The sequence below is a fragment of the Lineus longissimus genome, chromosome 1 (genome assembly GCF_910592395.1).
Source record: "Lineus longissimus chromosome 1, tnLinLong1.2, whole genome shotgun sequence".
Classification (NCBI taxonomy): domain Eukaryota; kingdom Metazoa; phylum Nemertea; class Pilidiophora; order Heteronemertea; family Lineidae; genus Lineus; species Lineus longissimus.
The window spans coordinates 28918720-28937115 of NC_088308.1; the positions used below are offsets into that span (position 1 = coordinate 28918720).

General features: G+C 42.2%; 1 protein-coding gene across 5 annotated transcripts in view; it reads left to right on the forward strand.

Moving 5' to 3' along the window:
- LOC135496317 (speract receptor-like) overlaps positions 1–17148 on the forward strand; it is a 97817-nt gene extending 80669 nt beyond the window's left edge. For 4 of the 5 annotated variants that reach the window (XM_064785600.1, XM_064785594.1, XM_064785578.1 and 1 more), the window contains exons 5-23: positions 531–677; positions 1137–1327; positions 5453–5588; positions 6727–6881; positions 7826–7931; positions 8387–8465; positions 9146–9305; positions 9693–9866; positions 10144–10248; positions 10436–10507; positions 10646–10811; positions 11121–11264; positions 11523–11706; positions 12038–12178; positions 12374–12497; positions 12898–13141; positions 13324–13422; positions 13614–13705; positions 14042–17148. In XM_064785600.1, coding sequence (XP_064641670.1) covers positions 531–677; positions 1137–1327; positions 5453–5588; positions 6727–6881; positions 7826–7931; positions 8387–8465; positions 9146–9305; positions 9693–9866; positions 10144–10248; positions 10436–10507; positions 10646–10811; positions 11121–11264; positions 11523–11706; positions 12038–12178; positions 12374–12497; positions 12898–13141; positions 13324–13422; positions 13614–13705; positions 14042–14440 — 2918 coding nt within the window. In that variant the 3' untranslated portion in view covers positions 14441–17148. Of the gene's footprint in view, positions 1–530; positions 678–1136; positions 1328–1383; positions 1569–5452; positions 5589–6726; positions 6882–7825; positions 7932–8386; positions 8466–9145; positions 9306–9692; positions 9867–10143; positions 10249–10435; positions 10508–10645; positions 10812–11120; positions 11265–11522; positions 11707–12037; positions 12179–12373; positions 12498–12897; positions 13142–13323; positions 13423–13613; positions 13706–14041 lie in introns of all 5 variants that reach the window. The other variant, XM_064785608.1, reaches the window with a different exon arrangement.
- Positions 17149–18396: the final 1248 nt, after the last annotated feature.

Below are 18396 nucleotides of genomic sequence, written 5' to 3' on the forward strand. Positions count from 1 at the left end.
TAGACCATGGAATAGCTTGTAAACGAATCTTAAAAGCTACGTTGGGATTCTGTCATTCGTTCCGTATCATCAATGGCTGAACTATGATCATCATCAATCTGGTGGCGATGATACAGCTGTGTTGAACGTCGCTTCATTGGTGACGACAACCTTATGGCTATCATGCCATGTGTGTCTGTGAATTCTTCTTCTTCTTACTCGGCGTTCAGACATGTCTGTTACTATCTATCTGTTGTGATGTGGGGAACACTGCTAATGAGTAAATATGGCGTGCCAATAGTGTTAACTTAACGCCAGAAAGCAAGCTGAAGGCGAATAAGGCTACGTTCTAGTGTTTCTCTCGTAAAAGCCACCTTGAAACAGGTTCCGAAACGAAGATGATTCTTTCATAGTCTGGTATGAAAAGGTTATGGGCGAATCATTAGGTAGGTCTCTCTGTTAACGCAGGATTGTCAATTTCAATATAGGTTGAGTCGATTAACCGGTAGCTATCGTTTATCTGATGGTGGATCTTTCTTTCCTCTTTCCAGTTTATGTTCTCGTTGCTGATGTTTATGCCTTCCCCGCCTTCCCGGTCGCACTACAACACATGGGCCTTCTTGCCAAAGGGGAATACTTTGTTGTAGGCGTTGATGTCGACCATTACAGCCCTGAAAATGTCAATCATTATCTTAATGGTAAGGTATTTCGATTAAATTAAGTATTACAAGGCAGGTTGCTAGATAATCATCATACATGTAGTTGCCTTAGGTAGGACCATCGCCCCAGTGCTTGCAGTGCAATCTGGAGGCAGGATAACAGGAATGTTAGTGCCAGGGATGGTGAGTTTGTTTTACCATATTGGACTCGAGTATAACAGCCAATCGTCATGAAGCTGGGCCATGTTACAACGATGACGATAGCATGAGTTTATGATAAGCCTTATGTCTTCTTATATTTCTGTTCAAACGGTAAGACACCAGTTAAATTTGAATCGACACAACAACAAGGAGGTCGAGCACTCAGAGCGATGCATCTCAACTCCGGCAAATGCCGCTGTGAGGCGCCACTAGTTTAGAGTATGGGCGTGGGGCTGCGAAACGTCCACAAAGGTTGCTAAGAAGCAACAATTTATTTATTCGTATATTTTCTTACAGGTCCGTTTATGGAGAAAGGTTTTCAAAATCAGCCACAGTTTTTAGAAAGTGCCCGCTCATTGGTAATCATACTGCCTACGCCACCCAAGTATCCAGAATTTGACGACTTGTCCAAACGTGTCAATGAATATCTTAAAAAGCCACCCTTTAACATGAAAAACCCATTCGAAGAATCAGGCATTGAAATCATCGTAAGTAGCCTCGTTTTGAAAGTCGTCTGCTTATTAGCTTCTTCTCTTGATTTCAGGGATGGCTGCGGGTGAGGATAAGGCTGATATGTCCAATATTCACGACCCAATGAGGTCAATTGTTATTATTCTTCCCTCACCACCCAAATATCCAGATTTTACGAGGTTCGCTGCTGTAGTGAACGACTATCTCGAAAATCCTCCTTTTAACTATTTTAAAAGCCCATTTGGAATTGATAAAACCGTAAGTAGTATGCATGATAAACCACTAAACCCTCTTGACCTTTTTACATGATACCTAAAGACGTCTATCCTCCTGACTTTAACACTTTAAGGACTGAAAACTGAATCATCATTAAAGGGCCAGAGAACCAAAGCGGCTGATATTCTGATTTCATTGCTTTATAATACATGGCAATACGATGCACGATTAACTAAGTGGTGATGGTAACGTCTTCTCATCGGCCACCGTAGCAAGCCAAGGTTTAAACTTGGTGTATCCATCCTTGTTCTTCAAGCATGGCTGCAAAGCTGTTGAACGCCTGCGAGAGACAATACTGCGCTTTTGGTGCCTGATAATACATCGAGCAGGCGTTGGTTCTCTACCCTCTTCTAAACACAATTATCTCACAAACTGAAAAGTCAAATCAAAAATCAAAATGTTTCTAAAAGCAGAGAGATAATTGATTTTTTAACCTGAAACTATTAAAATGGTAAGAATATCAGGCAGCGAAATTCGTTGTCAACCATTAATGGAAATGGCTCACTTTATCGTGATTATCAAATGACTCAAAAAGACATCAGAACTGAAAGGTAATTCTTGTTAACACGTTGCAGCTTTTTCATCAAGCAATGTCGATTTCCTAAATGTTGCTGTTAGTGTAAAACTATCAACTATCTACCAGAAAAACAGTCCTTAAAGCATTAAAATGTTGCTTTCTTCTTTCCCTACACTGGTTTGGGATCAAACTCTCAGTTCTAACAGACAAACGCCCGCATAAACATTAAAACATAACCTTCTCGTTTCAAATTGGGACTTTTGTAGGCATGCCAATACGTCCATAAACGTTGTAAACTTGTAAAGTGTATCTCATCTTATCAAATGAAGCACTGAGGAACACTTTATCTTGACGTCTTCTAAAACAAGCCACGTGGTGTTACCGCCCATTTCCCTGGCGGTTGACTCAGCTACATTATGGTGAAAAGACCAAGAACATCAAAAAAGATAACCTGGTCTTATTCATCGTTCATGATCCTGGACTTTCACTTAAACCTTGGAGACCTAGAGGCACTGCCCTTTAACAACATCTAACGTTCCTACTAACAGAGTGAAACCTTTGTTCCTCTCTCTCCTGTCACCAGGTAACGTGAATCGTCTGGCGCAACATTTCCCCCAAGAAGTAGAAATTAAGCAAGCTTCAGAATGTGAAGTTGTGCTCGACTTTGCACGTTACCATTGGTGAGAGTAGACATGTTCGGGTGGGGGACAAACGTTTGGACAACTACCAGTTTGGGGATCTTTAACAATGTGGTTTTCGGTGGTCTGGTCGCTGTTGTTCATAAGAAGTTAAGTGGTTGTTTTGGTGTTAACTTAAATGAGTTCTCGCTCAGCTAAGCCTGTTGTACTTAACGCCTATTTAAAGTTAATACCAAGTTAGCGAGCAGCTTGTTTTGAACAACCACGCCCTGAATGCACACTCTGGTTTGGTTTGAATCATTCACCAGTAGCACTTTATGTTCTTAGATTCAGTTTTCCTCATTGCTGATAGGTGGAATAATCTGGAAGGGTGCTTGGTCATGCTTTGGTATAGATCATCACATCAGCACGATTAAATGTTTTTAACCGATCATAGACATCACACCGACTAAAACGGTTTTAAAGACTCGGTGTCGGGACACGCGTCGTGTGTTTCTCTCTTTTGTTGTAAAACTGGGCCCGGCTACTCAGTCGACGTTAGTGATAACGTTACCGTTAAGTACTAACGCTACAATTCAACGTCTCGTGAAAGGAAATGAAATTTAGTGAAGAAGATGACGATGGTTGAGTTAGCGGTGGCGCTTGTCACTAACGCCGATTGAGCAACTGGGCGTTAAAACAACTCTTAATTGTTGAATTTGAAGAAAAATATATATCATTGGTAAAATGTCAATTGTGTTCAATGCATGTTGGTTAAATAAGACACTTACTTCTCAAAATGATTCCCGTTATCGTTTCAATACAAAGAGCTAATACTGCGTAATATCTGTAATATTTAGATTGATACAGCACTTCTGAACATACTAGTATCTACCGATCGTTTGATTGCATTTGGATTTTATCCATTTTGTACTTCACACGTTGTTTAAAGCATGATCCCCAAAACATTGATGTTAAAGCCAACGTTTAATCTCCTATGCATGTTCCAGTCTTCTCCTGGTATCATCAACTCCCTCCAAAGCAAGCTCACCCCTCCTTGTGCTTGAGAATGATATGTGGCAAAAATCTCAAAAAATCTTCTTCTCTCCAGTCAATATATGATTTTGATCCGCATGATCCGAACACCTAACCCATAATTAAATGTCAGATTATAATCAAAAGACGCTCCTGATTAGGAATTAGTATTTTCTGAACAAATCAAATCGACCAAAAGCCCAGGAGTAGTCGTTGGTTAAATCGGATTTTGCACTGAGGAGTGATTTCAAGAGTTAATGCTACGGTTTCAGTTTTTTTCAGTTACATTTTTATCAATAAAATGCTACACTATTAATCTGCTTTTCTTGTCACGTGTTGAATAAAACAAACTAATGTACAGGCAGCGAAGTTGAAATTATCAACTGAAATCAAATGAGTTTTTGCCAAACACGAATTCATGGCGTTATCGGGCAATCTAACTATCAAATATCCGACTTTTTCCAAATTAAAAAGGTGAATTCGTGAAGAAAGTCTAATAGCACTCAGTCTGAAAAGGAGTAAGAAATCTTAATATGCTAAAATGATAGGTGGCTTGATAATGGTCTTATCTCTTGTTGACAAATTTCAATCCAAATGGTGCTGGTTTTGAATATCGACTTTCTGAGATTCTTAGTTAAGATCTCAACTAAGGACTTCACTAAGGACTCTTGTAAAGATAAAAATCCGATGGCAATTTTCGACCTGGCGTTAACAAAAATGACAAAAGACCTCAACAGCGAAAAACCAGCCAAAGTTGCAAGCCTAAAACGTCTTTGCACCAAGGGGCCCTTTTTACATACACTAGTTTGTAGTGCTGTTAGTTTATCTTAGCCAATTCTGGTCAGTTGGTGTTTTACTATGAATGATGTATAACTTGACATGATCGAGTCGGCATATCTTCCTGGGATCGCCGATCACCCGTTTCTGCACTTTAGCAATAACCAAACGACCCATGAAGCCAGACTAGTGAAGCAAGGTGTAGCCTCCCAGTGTTGCCCCTTTAGTCTGCTCTCCACATTGCACCCTTAATGTTTGTCATTTCTAGGTGGTTGCTCACTGATGGTCTAGGTATGTGTCCCCTTATTAACTTGATTGACCAGTCATCTGTAAACCATTAACGTATTATGGTGAAAGGTCGCCAAGTTTAGACAGGAACGTAACTTTGGCATTCTTTGTGGTAGTCAGTTATCTGGCGAGGCGAAGGCCAAGTATACCCTTGACCAGTGTGTCAATGCAGAAAGAACGGGTCATGGTGTCTTATACCTCAGCTCCTGAATACCTATCGAGCCTGTCGTATTCTGCTAACAGAGTCGACCATGAACGTCTACCATTGGTAATCAATGATACCATACCCCATCCTGGCACTCCGCTTCTCGATATTTCAAACGAAGGAGTGAAAAAAAACCTGAATCTCAGGATGACCTTACCCCAGATATAATCATAATCACGGTCCCACCTGATTAACACTTTAGTTTTAGCAAGGAGATATCGCATCTAATTCGCCACGAACTACCTCCTAAACCATGGTAGTTTTGATGACAAGTAGGACTCCCGATAAACTATTAACTTACTGATGCTTGTGTAATCACTGGTTTTATCACTTCCCGAACTAAAGTGTGAACAAGATGGGTGAGAAGGTTGAGCCCTGACTATTTCTTTCTTTTCTTCTTGTGTAATACACTCACGGTATACTTCAGATTCCAATGGAAGCGGGCTATCTCTATGATGCTGTATGGCTCTATGCAAAGGCTGCTCACAAGCTACTAGAGATGGGGGAGAGGGTAGATGATGGAAGAGCCATATTCAAGGAGTTACGTGGCAAGGAGTACATCAGTAAGTGTTTTTCGTAAAGGAAGAGTATAGGCAGGAGCCACATGGGCCAGATGGATGACGTTACACCAGGTCTCCAATTGATGTCAGTCAAATGATGGAGACTTATGTATGAACTGTGTAGTAACGAATAAAGGTGCAGACTATAATATTTAAGAAGTTGGTTAAGTGTGTATTTGTGAGTTAGTAACATATTTGACCACTGCGTTCGCAGCCGTGTCGAGTTCTGGTATGAATAGAGTAGACGTTGATATGGACAATCAGCCAGAAAGCTGAAGGTATTGAATGTTTCTAGCGTTGAGCAATCTATCTTGAAAACTACTTAAACTTGTATTCCCGAGTTGTTAGAGAAGATCAGTTATAAATGGAACCTTGGTGAACATAGTGAATGATGGCTAACGTATTCCCCAAGGGGGAGAATAAATGGTATATCTGGTCGCAGAGCGGGATGTTCAATCAATATTTGATTCATGGTCTGCGGAAGGTTTAAATTTAAATCCGTGTTTTGAACAAAACATTGCAATAATTAATAAGTTCTCTTGAATTTAATGATATTACTGTCTTAAGTAGGCAGATTAAACAGACTTATACGAATCTTACTTTGAAACAAGACAATGCTTTTAGTATGAATATTTAAGTGGATTGTATCTCTCCATCTGGGTAAATGTAAAGGTTACGTGGAAGGAAGAGTCAACAGAGAGAGGAGATGGAGCATTATCCGGTATCAAGCAGACTCCTTCCCTCTCGCATCCTTAATGGAAAAGATCATTTGTTTGATTGTAACTTAGTGTTTCACTTCGATGTTTTCGTGTGATGTTGAAGTGATGCTTTGATGTGATTCTCTTGTGGATTGACCAAGGACGCGACATTCATCCGCCAAACAAAAGATCAAACAGATAAATCGAAGAGCTTCTGTCATTTAGAAACAACTAAGTGACAAAAACGGTTAAAGACATCAATCAAATTCATTAAAAGCGACGATCGAATGAGATATTGCTAAAAATGGGATCTGTTTTCAATCATACTCTCTGTCACCTTCTTGTAAGGTTTAGTTCCTGTTAAAGGCTTCTTCAGAGGTCACATTCCGTACTCCAGGATGACTATCTTTTTCATTAAATAAACCCACACTGATATCTTCCAGGTATTAATGGTTTCGGGAATCGTATTGATGACAATGGTGACTGTGAGGGTAACTACACCATCATCGCCCGCCGACCCCCAGATCTGGCCAAGGATCGGAAGAGCTGGGGCATGTACCCGATCGGGGTGTTCAGGCGAGTGGAAGGAGGAAATCTGGTATGTGTAATCTCGCCACCAGCAAGAGGTCTCCCCACGAATCTGGTCAAACCAACAGCGTTAAGTTCGCCTGAGTTCAATAGATATGATGGGAGCAATTGATAAAAACGTGCATGGTGGTATTTCCGTTACAATAACAACTCTGATAGAGCGCACTTAATTTGAGTAGTAACTTAGGCCTTGACAAATATCGGCTTTTCAATTATGAGTCAATATTTTACAGAGATAACCAATATATGGTAGCAATGAGTGCCAGGCTTCTCTTGGGGACGATTCAAATTATTTTAATGTTTGAAGAGAAACTCCATCATACCGGTATTTATTGAACTGATAGTGATGTTGACATTCCGATAAAGAGATGTTTACACGCGCTGGTATTGACATCTCCCTGGCGGTAACATGATTGATTGAAAGAGATGCCCCCCCCCCGGCTCTCCCCCTGGAACGTGCAGTTTCCATCGCTATTTAGCAACGATTAAGTAGACGGTTGAGTGCCGCCTCATCGTAGGTATTTGTATGGCTGATTTACATGTATCACATCAGTTTCCTGTCGCTTTAAAAGTTGTCACTAATTGGTTGACCATCTTTAACTACTCCGAGTAATTGCTACAGACTCCAGCAATCAGCACACTATCTTAACAGTCTTAACCATTTGAATGGCAAAGTGCATGATGACGATGGAGAGTGGCTTTCAGCCTGAAGCTAGCTAGATATTCCTTTTTAATGAGACCATCAAGTTTAAACATCAGATTTTTTACAGCCACCGCCGGTTTCCGACTATTTGAATAATTTAGGTCTCCATCTCGATCTAAACAAGCTCTTTATGAATAGTACATTAGGGTGCTTTCGGCAACGTTATGGCGTTAACAGCACTTCCCATTTAATGTCAACTTCCATTCATGTCAAAACACTGTCAAGCTAATCGTGCTAATTGTCTTTTTCAGACGGTGGCCTACTTTGAAAATGAGACTATGCAATGGGTTGGAAAAACCGCGCCACTAGCTGAGCCAAAGTGTGGCTACTTCGGCAAGAAATGCAACGAGAAAGAATGTAACTAGAGTATTTCCAATAAATCATAACTGGTTTCTGCTTACTGCGCACAAAACTCATGTGAAAGTTACACAAAATCGCTCTGATTAGACAGCCCACGGGAAGGTGTGATTTGAGAGTTACAGTTGACCAAATTCCTGCCCCTTCTAACGCATAACTAAAGTATCAGAGAATTTTTTAAGATTATCACACTCCTGAAAAACGCATTGCCCTGAAACATCAGGTTACTATTGTATTAATCCTAAGGTCGCTTCATTACGATGATGATGAAAAAAACTGATCAATATCAGTCTAGAGCAGGCCCTGGTAGTGTTTAATCACAGTATGTAAGCATTTACCTTTGCACGATGAAGGAGGCCCTTGTCTCCCTCTGAAGGTATCTCCTTCTGACCAACATGTTGCCCCAAGACATGACTACTGACTGACTTAATTCCTTGTTTCCACTCTGCTTGCAGCTAATACTGAGAAGATTGTAGCAGGCGCCATCGGTGGAGTGGTCCTTCTGGCGGTAATCATTGGCTCGATTATCTACAGGTAACGCTCAATTAACAGTAAATGATGCTAATGGTCTATCCCTTTCGTACAACCATTAACAGCGCTGATAATTATGATGAGAATTATGGTAGTGTCTTGCCAATATTTCGGTTTAACGAATTGGCTTCGGATTAACCCGTTTGTTGTAAGGAGCTGACAACATGGTTAATGATGTCGCTTTCCCGCCTTAGTTAACCAACTCCAATCTTTGAGATCAATCATCACAGAAGTATCATTGACTGATTCTTATTCAGAGAGATTTCGCAATGCACTTGGCTGTTGTTCAATGGCTCATTCTATACGTCCACTGCGTTTAGACTCATCATGGTTGGTGCGACATGTGTCAATGCCTCTTTCACCGACACAAGAGGCGCATCACCCTCGCAAAATCAGAATCTGACAATTGTTGCTTTGTATAATCATCCCAAACTGCTGGTCATCTGCAAACACTTACCTCCCTTACAATTATCGCCATCTGCCATCAACGATGTAAACCTTTCGATGCTACCCTGCAGAATGATGTGTGTTGGTCAGTAGTTGTTTTAGTAAGTGTACAGAAACGTTTCCCATCACCCACCTGTAAGACGATCAAGGAATACTAGTCTAGGCCAGGAACACAGTAGGAATCAAACCAGAAGGAGAATGCAATTAAGTGATTTATTTCCATCGTTCCATTCCAGGAACTGGAAGTACGAGCAAGACCTGGCCAAGATGTTGTGGCGTGTCGACTGGAAGGATGTCGTGACGAAAGAGAAGCACCATGCCCTTTGCCAGAACTTGAATTCACTCAACGACTCAAACACAGGCAACAAAGCAAACGCGGGGAATGCAATGACCCGGGTATGTATCAGGTTGAGCTGTCTGGTGAAAGTAGTCCTGTTTCACTCTTTCCCTTGTAACATGTAGCAATGGCCGCTTTATCGTTTTAAATAACCAATATCTATCTGCGCTTTTCCGTTAAAAAGCGTTACAAAAACTGTCACTGTTAACATAGATCTCAAGGCGCTGTTGTATTCAGCAGGTACACCTGAGCTCGAACCATCAAAGATAAAGCAGTGCCCAGACTGCCGTCAGAACCCACAGCCCACGGACTAAGAGCAAGGACTAAGAGTCAGAAACCTGAACTAGTACGCACCCGTACTCCACGTGGACCATTAATTCATTTGATAGTAAATCGCCCTCTTTATAGTAAATAAGGTGCTTAATAGTAAATATCCTATTTCGTAGATGAGTTCGCACATACGATCGAGTCTGATGTCCCTGGAGTCGCAAGGAGGCGACTTAGAGCTCAGGCATTCCTTCTGCCAGGTTGGCACGTATAAGGGCAACTTGGTCGCTGTGAAGCGCGTCGCCAAGAAAAGCGTTGATCTGACGAGAAATGTACAGAAAGAACTAAAATTGGTAAGGCTTTCGGTTTCCTCATGACTGATGTGATCCCGTCATTTGTCATCTGTTAACGTATTACCTCGCTCCCCCCTGCCCATGGGCCAAAGTAAGGTTGCGACCTATCAAATTCTGCCTAAACTAGTTATGTGATGTATCTACCATTGTGATGGGTGCTGGGTTAGTCAAAATGAGTAAAGTTACTAAATTGACGTTATTTCCTCTTGTAAATTAATCCATATTTGTTTCGTGAGAGCATTCAGTGTCTAACTCAGTCACTTCTTCCTTCTTGCAGCTCAAAGACATCCGTCACGACAACCTGACCCAGTTTATAGGTGCTTGTGTCATGTATCCTAACATAGCTTACCTCACGGAGTATTGTCCCAAGGGGAGCTTGCAGGTAAGAGGAGACGGTCGGTAACATACTCTCCATCACCTTTACTTAAACTCTATTGGATCGTTCATATCATCAACGAATTCCTCCTGTATCTATCAGCTTTAGATTTGTAATGAGGGACCACAAACGCAGGACGTCTATGCCCGTTTCTGCTCCTACTTCTAATAGTTTCGTATTTTTGTGTCTTCAGGATGTCCTAGAGAACGACGATGTGAAGTTAGATAATGTTTTTATAGCCTCAATAGTCAATGATATTCTGAAGGTAAGGCTCGGACATTCACAAATTGGGAGAGATGCTTGACATAAAGGATTTTGAGAACTTGAAGTGAAGTGAAGTGGTCGACTTCAATTGACGATGTTCTTCCTTTCCTCTACCAACCCTTACTACTCATTTTTCCAGGGCCTTACTGTTATTCACGAGAGTGAGATCCACTTCCATGGACGACTCAAGTCTTCCAACTGCCTTATAGACAGCAGATGGGTGCTAAAACTCACCGACTTTGGCCTGTCCCACTTCAGGTCAGGGGAGGACAAAAAGGAGGATGGCGACTATGCGCATTTTCGAAGTAAGTGAACGAGCAAACAATCCAGCCATCTTGTTGGTTGTGATGTCAAACCAAGGTTATTTGAACCTTGTGCCTATGAGTGGGCAAGCTAAATAACGCATCTCAGTGGACGTCAGGTCAAGACGGAATCTTCTTCTTGTCTGGGCCGACGACGATGACATTAGACTCTTTAACCACTTGGTGCCAAACTAGAATGGCACGGAACAAGAATTGAGACAATCATAGTCACATGCCTACATGGCTCCTCTTGTAGAAGTCGTGAGTGAGATCGTACCAGGACCTGATAACAACTGTCTGTTTTCGCTTCAGGTCTGCTGTGGACGGCACCAGAGTTGTTGCGGAACCCGAGCTGTCCTGGAACTCAAAAAGGAGACATCTACTCCGTAGCTGTGATACTTTATGAAATTCATAGTAGAAACGGGCCTTACGGAGACACAGAAATGACTCCGCAAGGTAAGTCGATTCAAGTTCGTGAATCTGTTGTGATTATTATGCTCTTCCAACATTGAAAACCACCTGACGACCTTCACGTAGAGAGAGAAGAAACTTCTCTGAAACATCCTACTTAGGCATGTCGGAGAGGTGCAGTGGATTCTCTTCCCCTGAGTTTCAGGTTGAGTTGGCCGGAGCTGGTGGAGACATCAAGCTTTTCATCCAATCATCCACATAAAACTCATCCAGAAAATGCTAAGTTGTATTAGCTTCTTTCAGAAATCATCAAGAAAGTGAAGCATCCCGAGTCCATCCTTCATCCATTCCGGCCACGACTTGGAAACCTTGACAGCACGGCCAAGTTTATAACTGACTGTATTTCCGAGTGTTGGTGTGAGATACCTCAGAACAGACCAGATATGAGAGGCATTAGGAATATACTGAAACCTCTGCAGAAGGGATTGTAAGTTCTCGTTTACACTTCGTTACTTCTGTCAACGGCGGTAAATCCTGCAATTGCTTCCTTTGAGGACTGACGAGCCATGCTTAATAGTTGTAATAGTTGAGCACTCTTTTTGAACTAGCGTAGCCAGGCTACTCCCTCCCTACTCTCCTCTCTGTTATTCTGCCAAGCTCTACAGAATTATAAAGAGCAAATGATGCGGGAAATGACGATTGTAATACAAATGTAAACAAGGCAGTTGGCTCAGTCGTGTCTCGAGGGAGAAGGATTTGAGGTACGTTACAACTGCTTTAACCAAAATCATGAATATCTCCTAAACCTCTCATTGTAGAAAGTCTAACATCATGGACAACATGATAGCGATAATGGAGCGGTATGCCAACAACCTCGAGGGCGTGATCGAGGAACGGACCGAACAGTTGCTCGAGGAGAAGAAGAGAACAGAAGAACTGCTGCATCAGATGCTGCCAAAGTAAGTACTCTCCAAGTCAGCAGTAACGAATACTTTCCACCTGGGCTAGCTTCTGTCATTTAACATCATGCTGAAGGTGGTATTTGTTTTCTGGTAAATGCTGTGAAGGGTTTGGATTACTCGACCCTGTTAACACTGCGAGCCATCACAGTGATCTTCAACGATTGTTTCATCTTGTTTACGATTTCTTTGCAGATCTGTTGCTGAGCAGCTGAAGCAGGGTAAACAGGTCGAGGCGGAGGTGTTTGAGTCGGTCACCATCTACTTCAGTGACATCTGTGGTTTCACTGCCTTGTCATCTGAGAGTACACCCATGCAGGTATGTGGAACAGATGTTTGGCCCTCTCATTCAAGAATTGAATAAACTCTCAGTTATCTTGACCCTCAATGTATTGACTATGCTCAGCTTAGCTGCGGAGGCAATATCGCTGGAAGTTCAGTATGTTAGACAAGTGACCTGGATTACTTTGATGAATTGAAGTCTTGCACGTCTGAACTTATTTGGCAATAAGATAACTCTTGTCTGCTGTCACAGTAGAGAATAGCGATCCTATCCAACAGCCGCAATCAGAACTTCACTAGGTCTATAGTGTTTCAATTAGGCCTACTGGCCTTACTGTCTAAGCTTCTACAGCATTCACTTATCACTGTTCCCACTGAATCATGAAAATACAAACCTCCTTTCCTGTTGATGTCAACTCTTCTCCCTCTCGCTTCAGGTTGTCGACCTCCTCAACGATCTCTACACGACCTTTGACTTTATCATCGGCAACTTCGATGTGTACAAGGTGGAGACGATTGGGGATGCCTACATGGTGGTGAGCGGCCTCCCCACCAGGAATGGCATCAACCATGCCGGCGAGATTGCCTCCATGTCGCTCGCTTTACTGTCCGCTATCAAGAAGTTTAAGATCAGGCACCGACCTGACGAGTGTCTTAAGCTGAGGATTGGAATACATTCCGGTGAGTCCAGTTGCTCCATTCGCCTCTCGTTAACAAACTGGAATGCATCATTAGGAAATCGTATTCCTGAGATGATGTTATTTAGGAACCGGATAGTTGGAGGGGAGGGGGGGGGGTTCAAAACTATGAGAGTGGACAGAAGCTGTTGTGATATCCTAACTTGATTTTCTTCCGTTTTATAGGTTCATGTGTTGCTGGAGTCGTAGGTTTAAAAATGCCACGATTTTGCCTCTTTGGTGACTGTGTCAATACCTCCTCGAGAATGGAATCAAACGGCTTGCGTAAGTATACCAACCTTGTTCGACACGCCTATCAACAGAAATCTTATTGGTCTTCAGACTGCGTAAGTATACCAACCTTGTTCGACACGCCTGTCTACAGAAAGTTTGACTCTTATTGGTCTTCAGGCTGGTGTGAAGTAATCGAAACAAAGATTTTCAGTCTATGATTAAGTATGCCCTTTTACTTGTAGCGTTGAAGATCCATTGTTCGCCCCAGTGTAAGCAGTTGCTTGATGAACTCAAGGGCTTTGAGGTGGAGGAGAGAGGCCTTGTCAAAATGAAGGTAAGCTTTCATACGCAGACGGTATATAGCACTTTAAGTCTAAGGGTTTACAATAACAACACTCTGTTCAAGTTAAGATAATCGCCTCTGACTGGTTGCGACTTAGTGCTCATCGGACAAACTTGGGATTAATGGAAATTAAAACAACATGTGATCTCCCTCCGTGTAACACAACAATGCCAAGAATGATTTGTTATGTGCTCCCATTACGGCAGGGCACGCAATGAGTGCATTTGGGTTGTTTGTATAGGCAACTCAAACTTAGATGAGAGATTGCATCCTTCTATTGCACTGTTCTACTTCATTTTTCATAACCCATACATTCCACTTACACAGGGCAAGGGTGAGATACGCACTTACTGGGTCATCGGTGATAAAAATTCAAAAACGAGGAAGTTTTCGTCGTCACAATCATCCGTCCAGACACCGAACCACAGCAATGAATCTTCAGACTATGATTTATCACAACCTAGTTCACCAGTGGATAATAAAGGACTTCCTAATGGCACCAAATCAGATGGTGATGATAGTCGGTCGACCTCGCCCTCCAAGAAACACCCATCGTCACCCTTGAAAAAGTTCTTCCAGAGTGGCAGTAAATCGGACTTGGGGAATGAGCGGAAGAAAAGTGCAGGGCAGGTCCCGGAGTCTTTACCACTGTTACCAAGGAGCCAGCAATGTGCTCCAACGAATCCTGGTTACAGAGACAAATTTGAGATTATTATCAAGGAGTGAGATTAAGAATGCTGGATTAGAGTGCAAGAATAGCAGTGACTGATGGAAGACATTCACTGATGGCCATAGGCACGCTGAGCAGTTATGGATACTAAGTGACAGGTTGTGACTGGTGGATATCAGGGCATCCAGCGTGTTCAATGTACAGTATTCGTCCGGAATGAAGGGGTGTATGCGTTCTGTGATAACGAATGGTAGAACGTGATGACAATAGCCCCCACGATCGCTTGCTTGTCAAGAACGTCCCCAAGGACAAAGAAGGCTTAGAGGGGCAGAGCTGTCTCTCCTGAGAAGCTCAATATGCTTTCATAGTAAAATCGTGTGCTGGGTCAACTCATGTCCACGTGGCAAAGTGCTCTAAGTTGTAGTAGGTAATATCATGTCAGGAGGAAAAGGACGGGCTGTACGTGTCCGTCCGTGGTCGAAATATGGACCATAACTTAAGGGTAATTAAGTTACCATTAAGTCCTGCTTGTGAACCCTTTCGAGACTCAGTTTTATAACGAGTTTAGAGGCATTCATTCTGGTGAGAACTACTTAAAATGCAGAATCATTCCATGGAAGACATATAACACGAGGACACAGCACTAAAACGAATGAAAAACCTGAGTGCAACGCGGGAGTTCTAAGTTTAAACGGGTTAAAGTGGACATGTATTGCCAAAATCTGGCCACTTGAAATTTGCCAAAACTACATGTACTATGTTTCTGATGACAGCATGGGTTTAGATTGGAGCCAAGCTTTCTCAAACTTAAAAGATATATTACTGGCCATTCAAGAAGTACTGATAACGATAAAATGTAACGGTAATTATACTCTAGTCATAAAGTTATAATGTACATAATTTTAATGAGGCGACTTACAAATTACTCATCTAACAATAGTTAAGACAATTACTGACGTAATGGATATGAGAACGCAGGCTTTATTAGGATGTAGTACAAAGAATCGAAATTCACTTTGCATAACATAGTTTGTGGTCAGCATTTGATCCACAGATTTTCTCGAGGACTGTGGGGAGGGTGTTCCGTGGGGAACTGAGGACTGTGGGGAGGGTTTTCCGTGGGGATAAGCAGGAATTTGACAACCCAGATGTGATAGCCAATTTCTTGCTGAGATATATATACATTACGGTAGTAAAACAAACAGACACTGGTATGTGTCAGCGGTCGAAGTGGAGAAGTGTATTCTGTTAAGAAATGAATCACTGCATCAGCCATAGATAAGTAACTACAATGAGCACTAAACGAGTGTATGAGTGCCATACATTCGTGCTATGAGGTACGGTGGATTCACATTGGTTTGCATGTGGAGGGTTTCCAATTCACGATGTTGCCCCACGTTCCTACATCATGTTTTACCAAGACCTGAATCATCTTAAGAGTTGTCGCCAAATTCTCTGCCAGTGTCATGGTGTGTCAGACTTCAAGTGTACATACATGTAGGTCGCGTCTGAATGTGTATAATAAAGCACTACTCACCCACTTGGAGCAATTTTTCTCTGGGTGGATTTTGATATAAGCTTCGTGTTCATCAGTGGTTGTGATGTCCAATAGGACATGTTATTGTTAAATGTGCTTAGCCCTCTGTCTCTTTGTGTAATTGATATAAGATAGCACCAGCTACCACCGGTTCAGTAATCATGGAAGGACAGCGGTTTTAGTTGTAAAAGATGATTCGTGTTGGTTTCGCGAAGTCATTGAAATATTCACTCGCAATGTATCCAGGACCAATACCGAGTTGATTGTAACTCATCTTAAAGTTATGAAAAATGATTGCAAGCTGAAGCATGATTATGTGAAAGAGCTGGTCTATGCCAATGACATTGATATTTCGCCTAAGGCCGGGGTTAGATAGGATTCACGTTCTCACTATGTTTCACTCAGTCAACTGACTTAGCTAGGCTTAAAAACACGACGCGAGGGTGGAAAGTGACCTCGTGAATCGTATGTAGCCCGCTCTTTGGAAATGACTTGTTCGTTCTTCATGTCACACATGTAAAGTAATAAGCGACACCTTACCATCTCAATACGTGAAAACATGAACTTTGTATAATCGCGGCCAAAGAGTAACTTCGGTGGTTACTGTCTAATCCCGTTATTGGTTTAGGCTATTGTGTTTGTTGGTAAAGGTAGCGATTTGTAGTTAAATTCAGCCAAAGCAAAGTGTGATGATATGTTTGTTAACCCAATTTTTTATTTCGTACTATGTTGACTACTAGATCTGACAATGTCGAGGCTATTTGAATGTCGACCTCTGAGCGTGAACAGTACAACGAAGGCGCTACCGGGTAGAAACAATCACATTACGACATCAACACACTAATAGCCAGTCCTGTCCTTTGTACACTCTACAGTCATCCACCTGAGACCACTTCATCAGTTACGCATGATCATCCGACAGCTCGGCGTTACCAAACCATCGACTGTCCAAATCTTTTAAAAGGCATCGAACGACTACGTGCAGTTGGGCTTATGACTGATCGTTTTAAAGGGGTGGTTTTAGATGCTGAAGCGGTCTCGGATCGGACAGACTAGAGTATATGAGGTGTTTATGTCTTGTCATTGTTGTACTTACCACGTCCTGTGCGGAAGATTGATTGACGCACAATAATGTAATTATTGTATTATAAATCTTTTAAATGCGTTACCAATATGATTACTGTTCATCATAATGAAAGATACCAATAAATTAAGTTTTTTAAATATCGACTTTTTCTGGTTTCTTTTTTAATAAATAAGTCGCAGTATAAATAGTTCGCAATCTCGCTTCACGACGTCATGGTCTATTAACGGCCAAATATATGGTGACATCCTCTGAGAATTGCATCCTGAGTAAATCAGTGGTTAATGTACCTTGAGGCAGCAGTTGGTATGTATGGAACAGTTCCCGACTCCGAAATGATGCTGCTGTGTCCCTTGCCGCTTTGGTCATATCCCGGCAATAACCTTGTCCGTAAAGACCAACCTGGGATGGATGAAGGTTACAGCTAAAAAAACGGGATCTTTCTCCGCGCAAACCATCAATGACCGAGGATGGTTTGTTTACAACAGGAGTCACAAATGTGCCATCTAGGTCTAACATGAAGGAATGCGTACAAGGTTCCTTTCTACATCCATATACGCATTCCTTCAATGGACATATCCCATTTTAGCCAGAATATTTGCATGTGGGTGGAGGTCATTTCAGACTGACACTGTGACTATTCACTGCTTAACTGTGTGGGAACCCGCATTTTGCTGCCCTGATACCAATGAATCCCTGTTTCTCCCAAGGTCATCATGACCAATTCGCACATACAGATATGCCGCTATGAGATTCGATGGCCACTTCCAATCACTGCATGACACAGACGTCTCACCAGCTTTGACAGCGTTGAAAATGAGAAGACGGTCGCCCTGCGAGAATTACTTTGTAAGTCCCTCCATCATGACTTCTTCATGTTGTTGTCTTCGGATTATTGATTGTTCAAAGTACATTTCCCGTTTGACGTATTGCCATGCCGCATTCTGTCTTCCAGTCATACCTGAGATCTCAAAGAGATGGATTCAGAAACGAGACCGCAATTATCGAGAGGCCAGGTAACTCTGATGAGGGACATGCCTGCGGGACAATCACGACAGCCCGGAAGAGCTGAGGAGGCCGGAGAATATGTACCCAAAAGGCGTGGATGTCTTCTATACTATGTCTCAATTCCAGCTTCCCGTAAGATCTTTGAGACAGCATTGAAAAGGGCTTGCTACCTGCTTCGGTTCATGCTGGCGGACAGACCAGGCGTGAGGGAGAGCTTCTACAAGATGTTCGGTCGGTTAGCTTTGATGGGATGAGATGACCAAGGGTAGGTGAGGTACGGTTAACCCGTTCATAAGATAACACCAGAGTTGAAATGATAGCACGACAGAAAACGGCTCATAAATGGTCAAGAAGGATGACCATAACTCTCTTCGAAGGCAGCA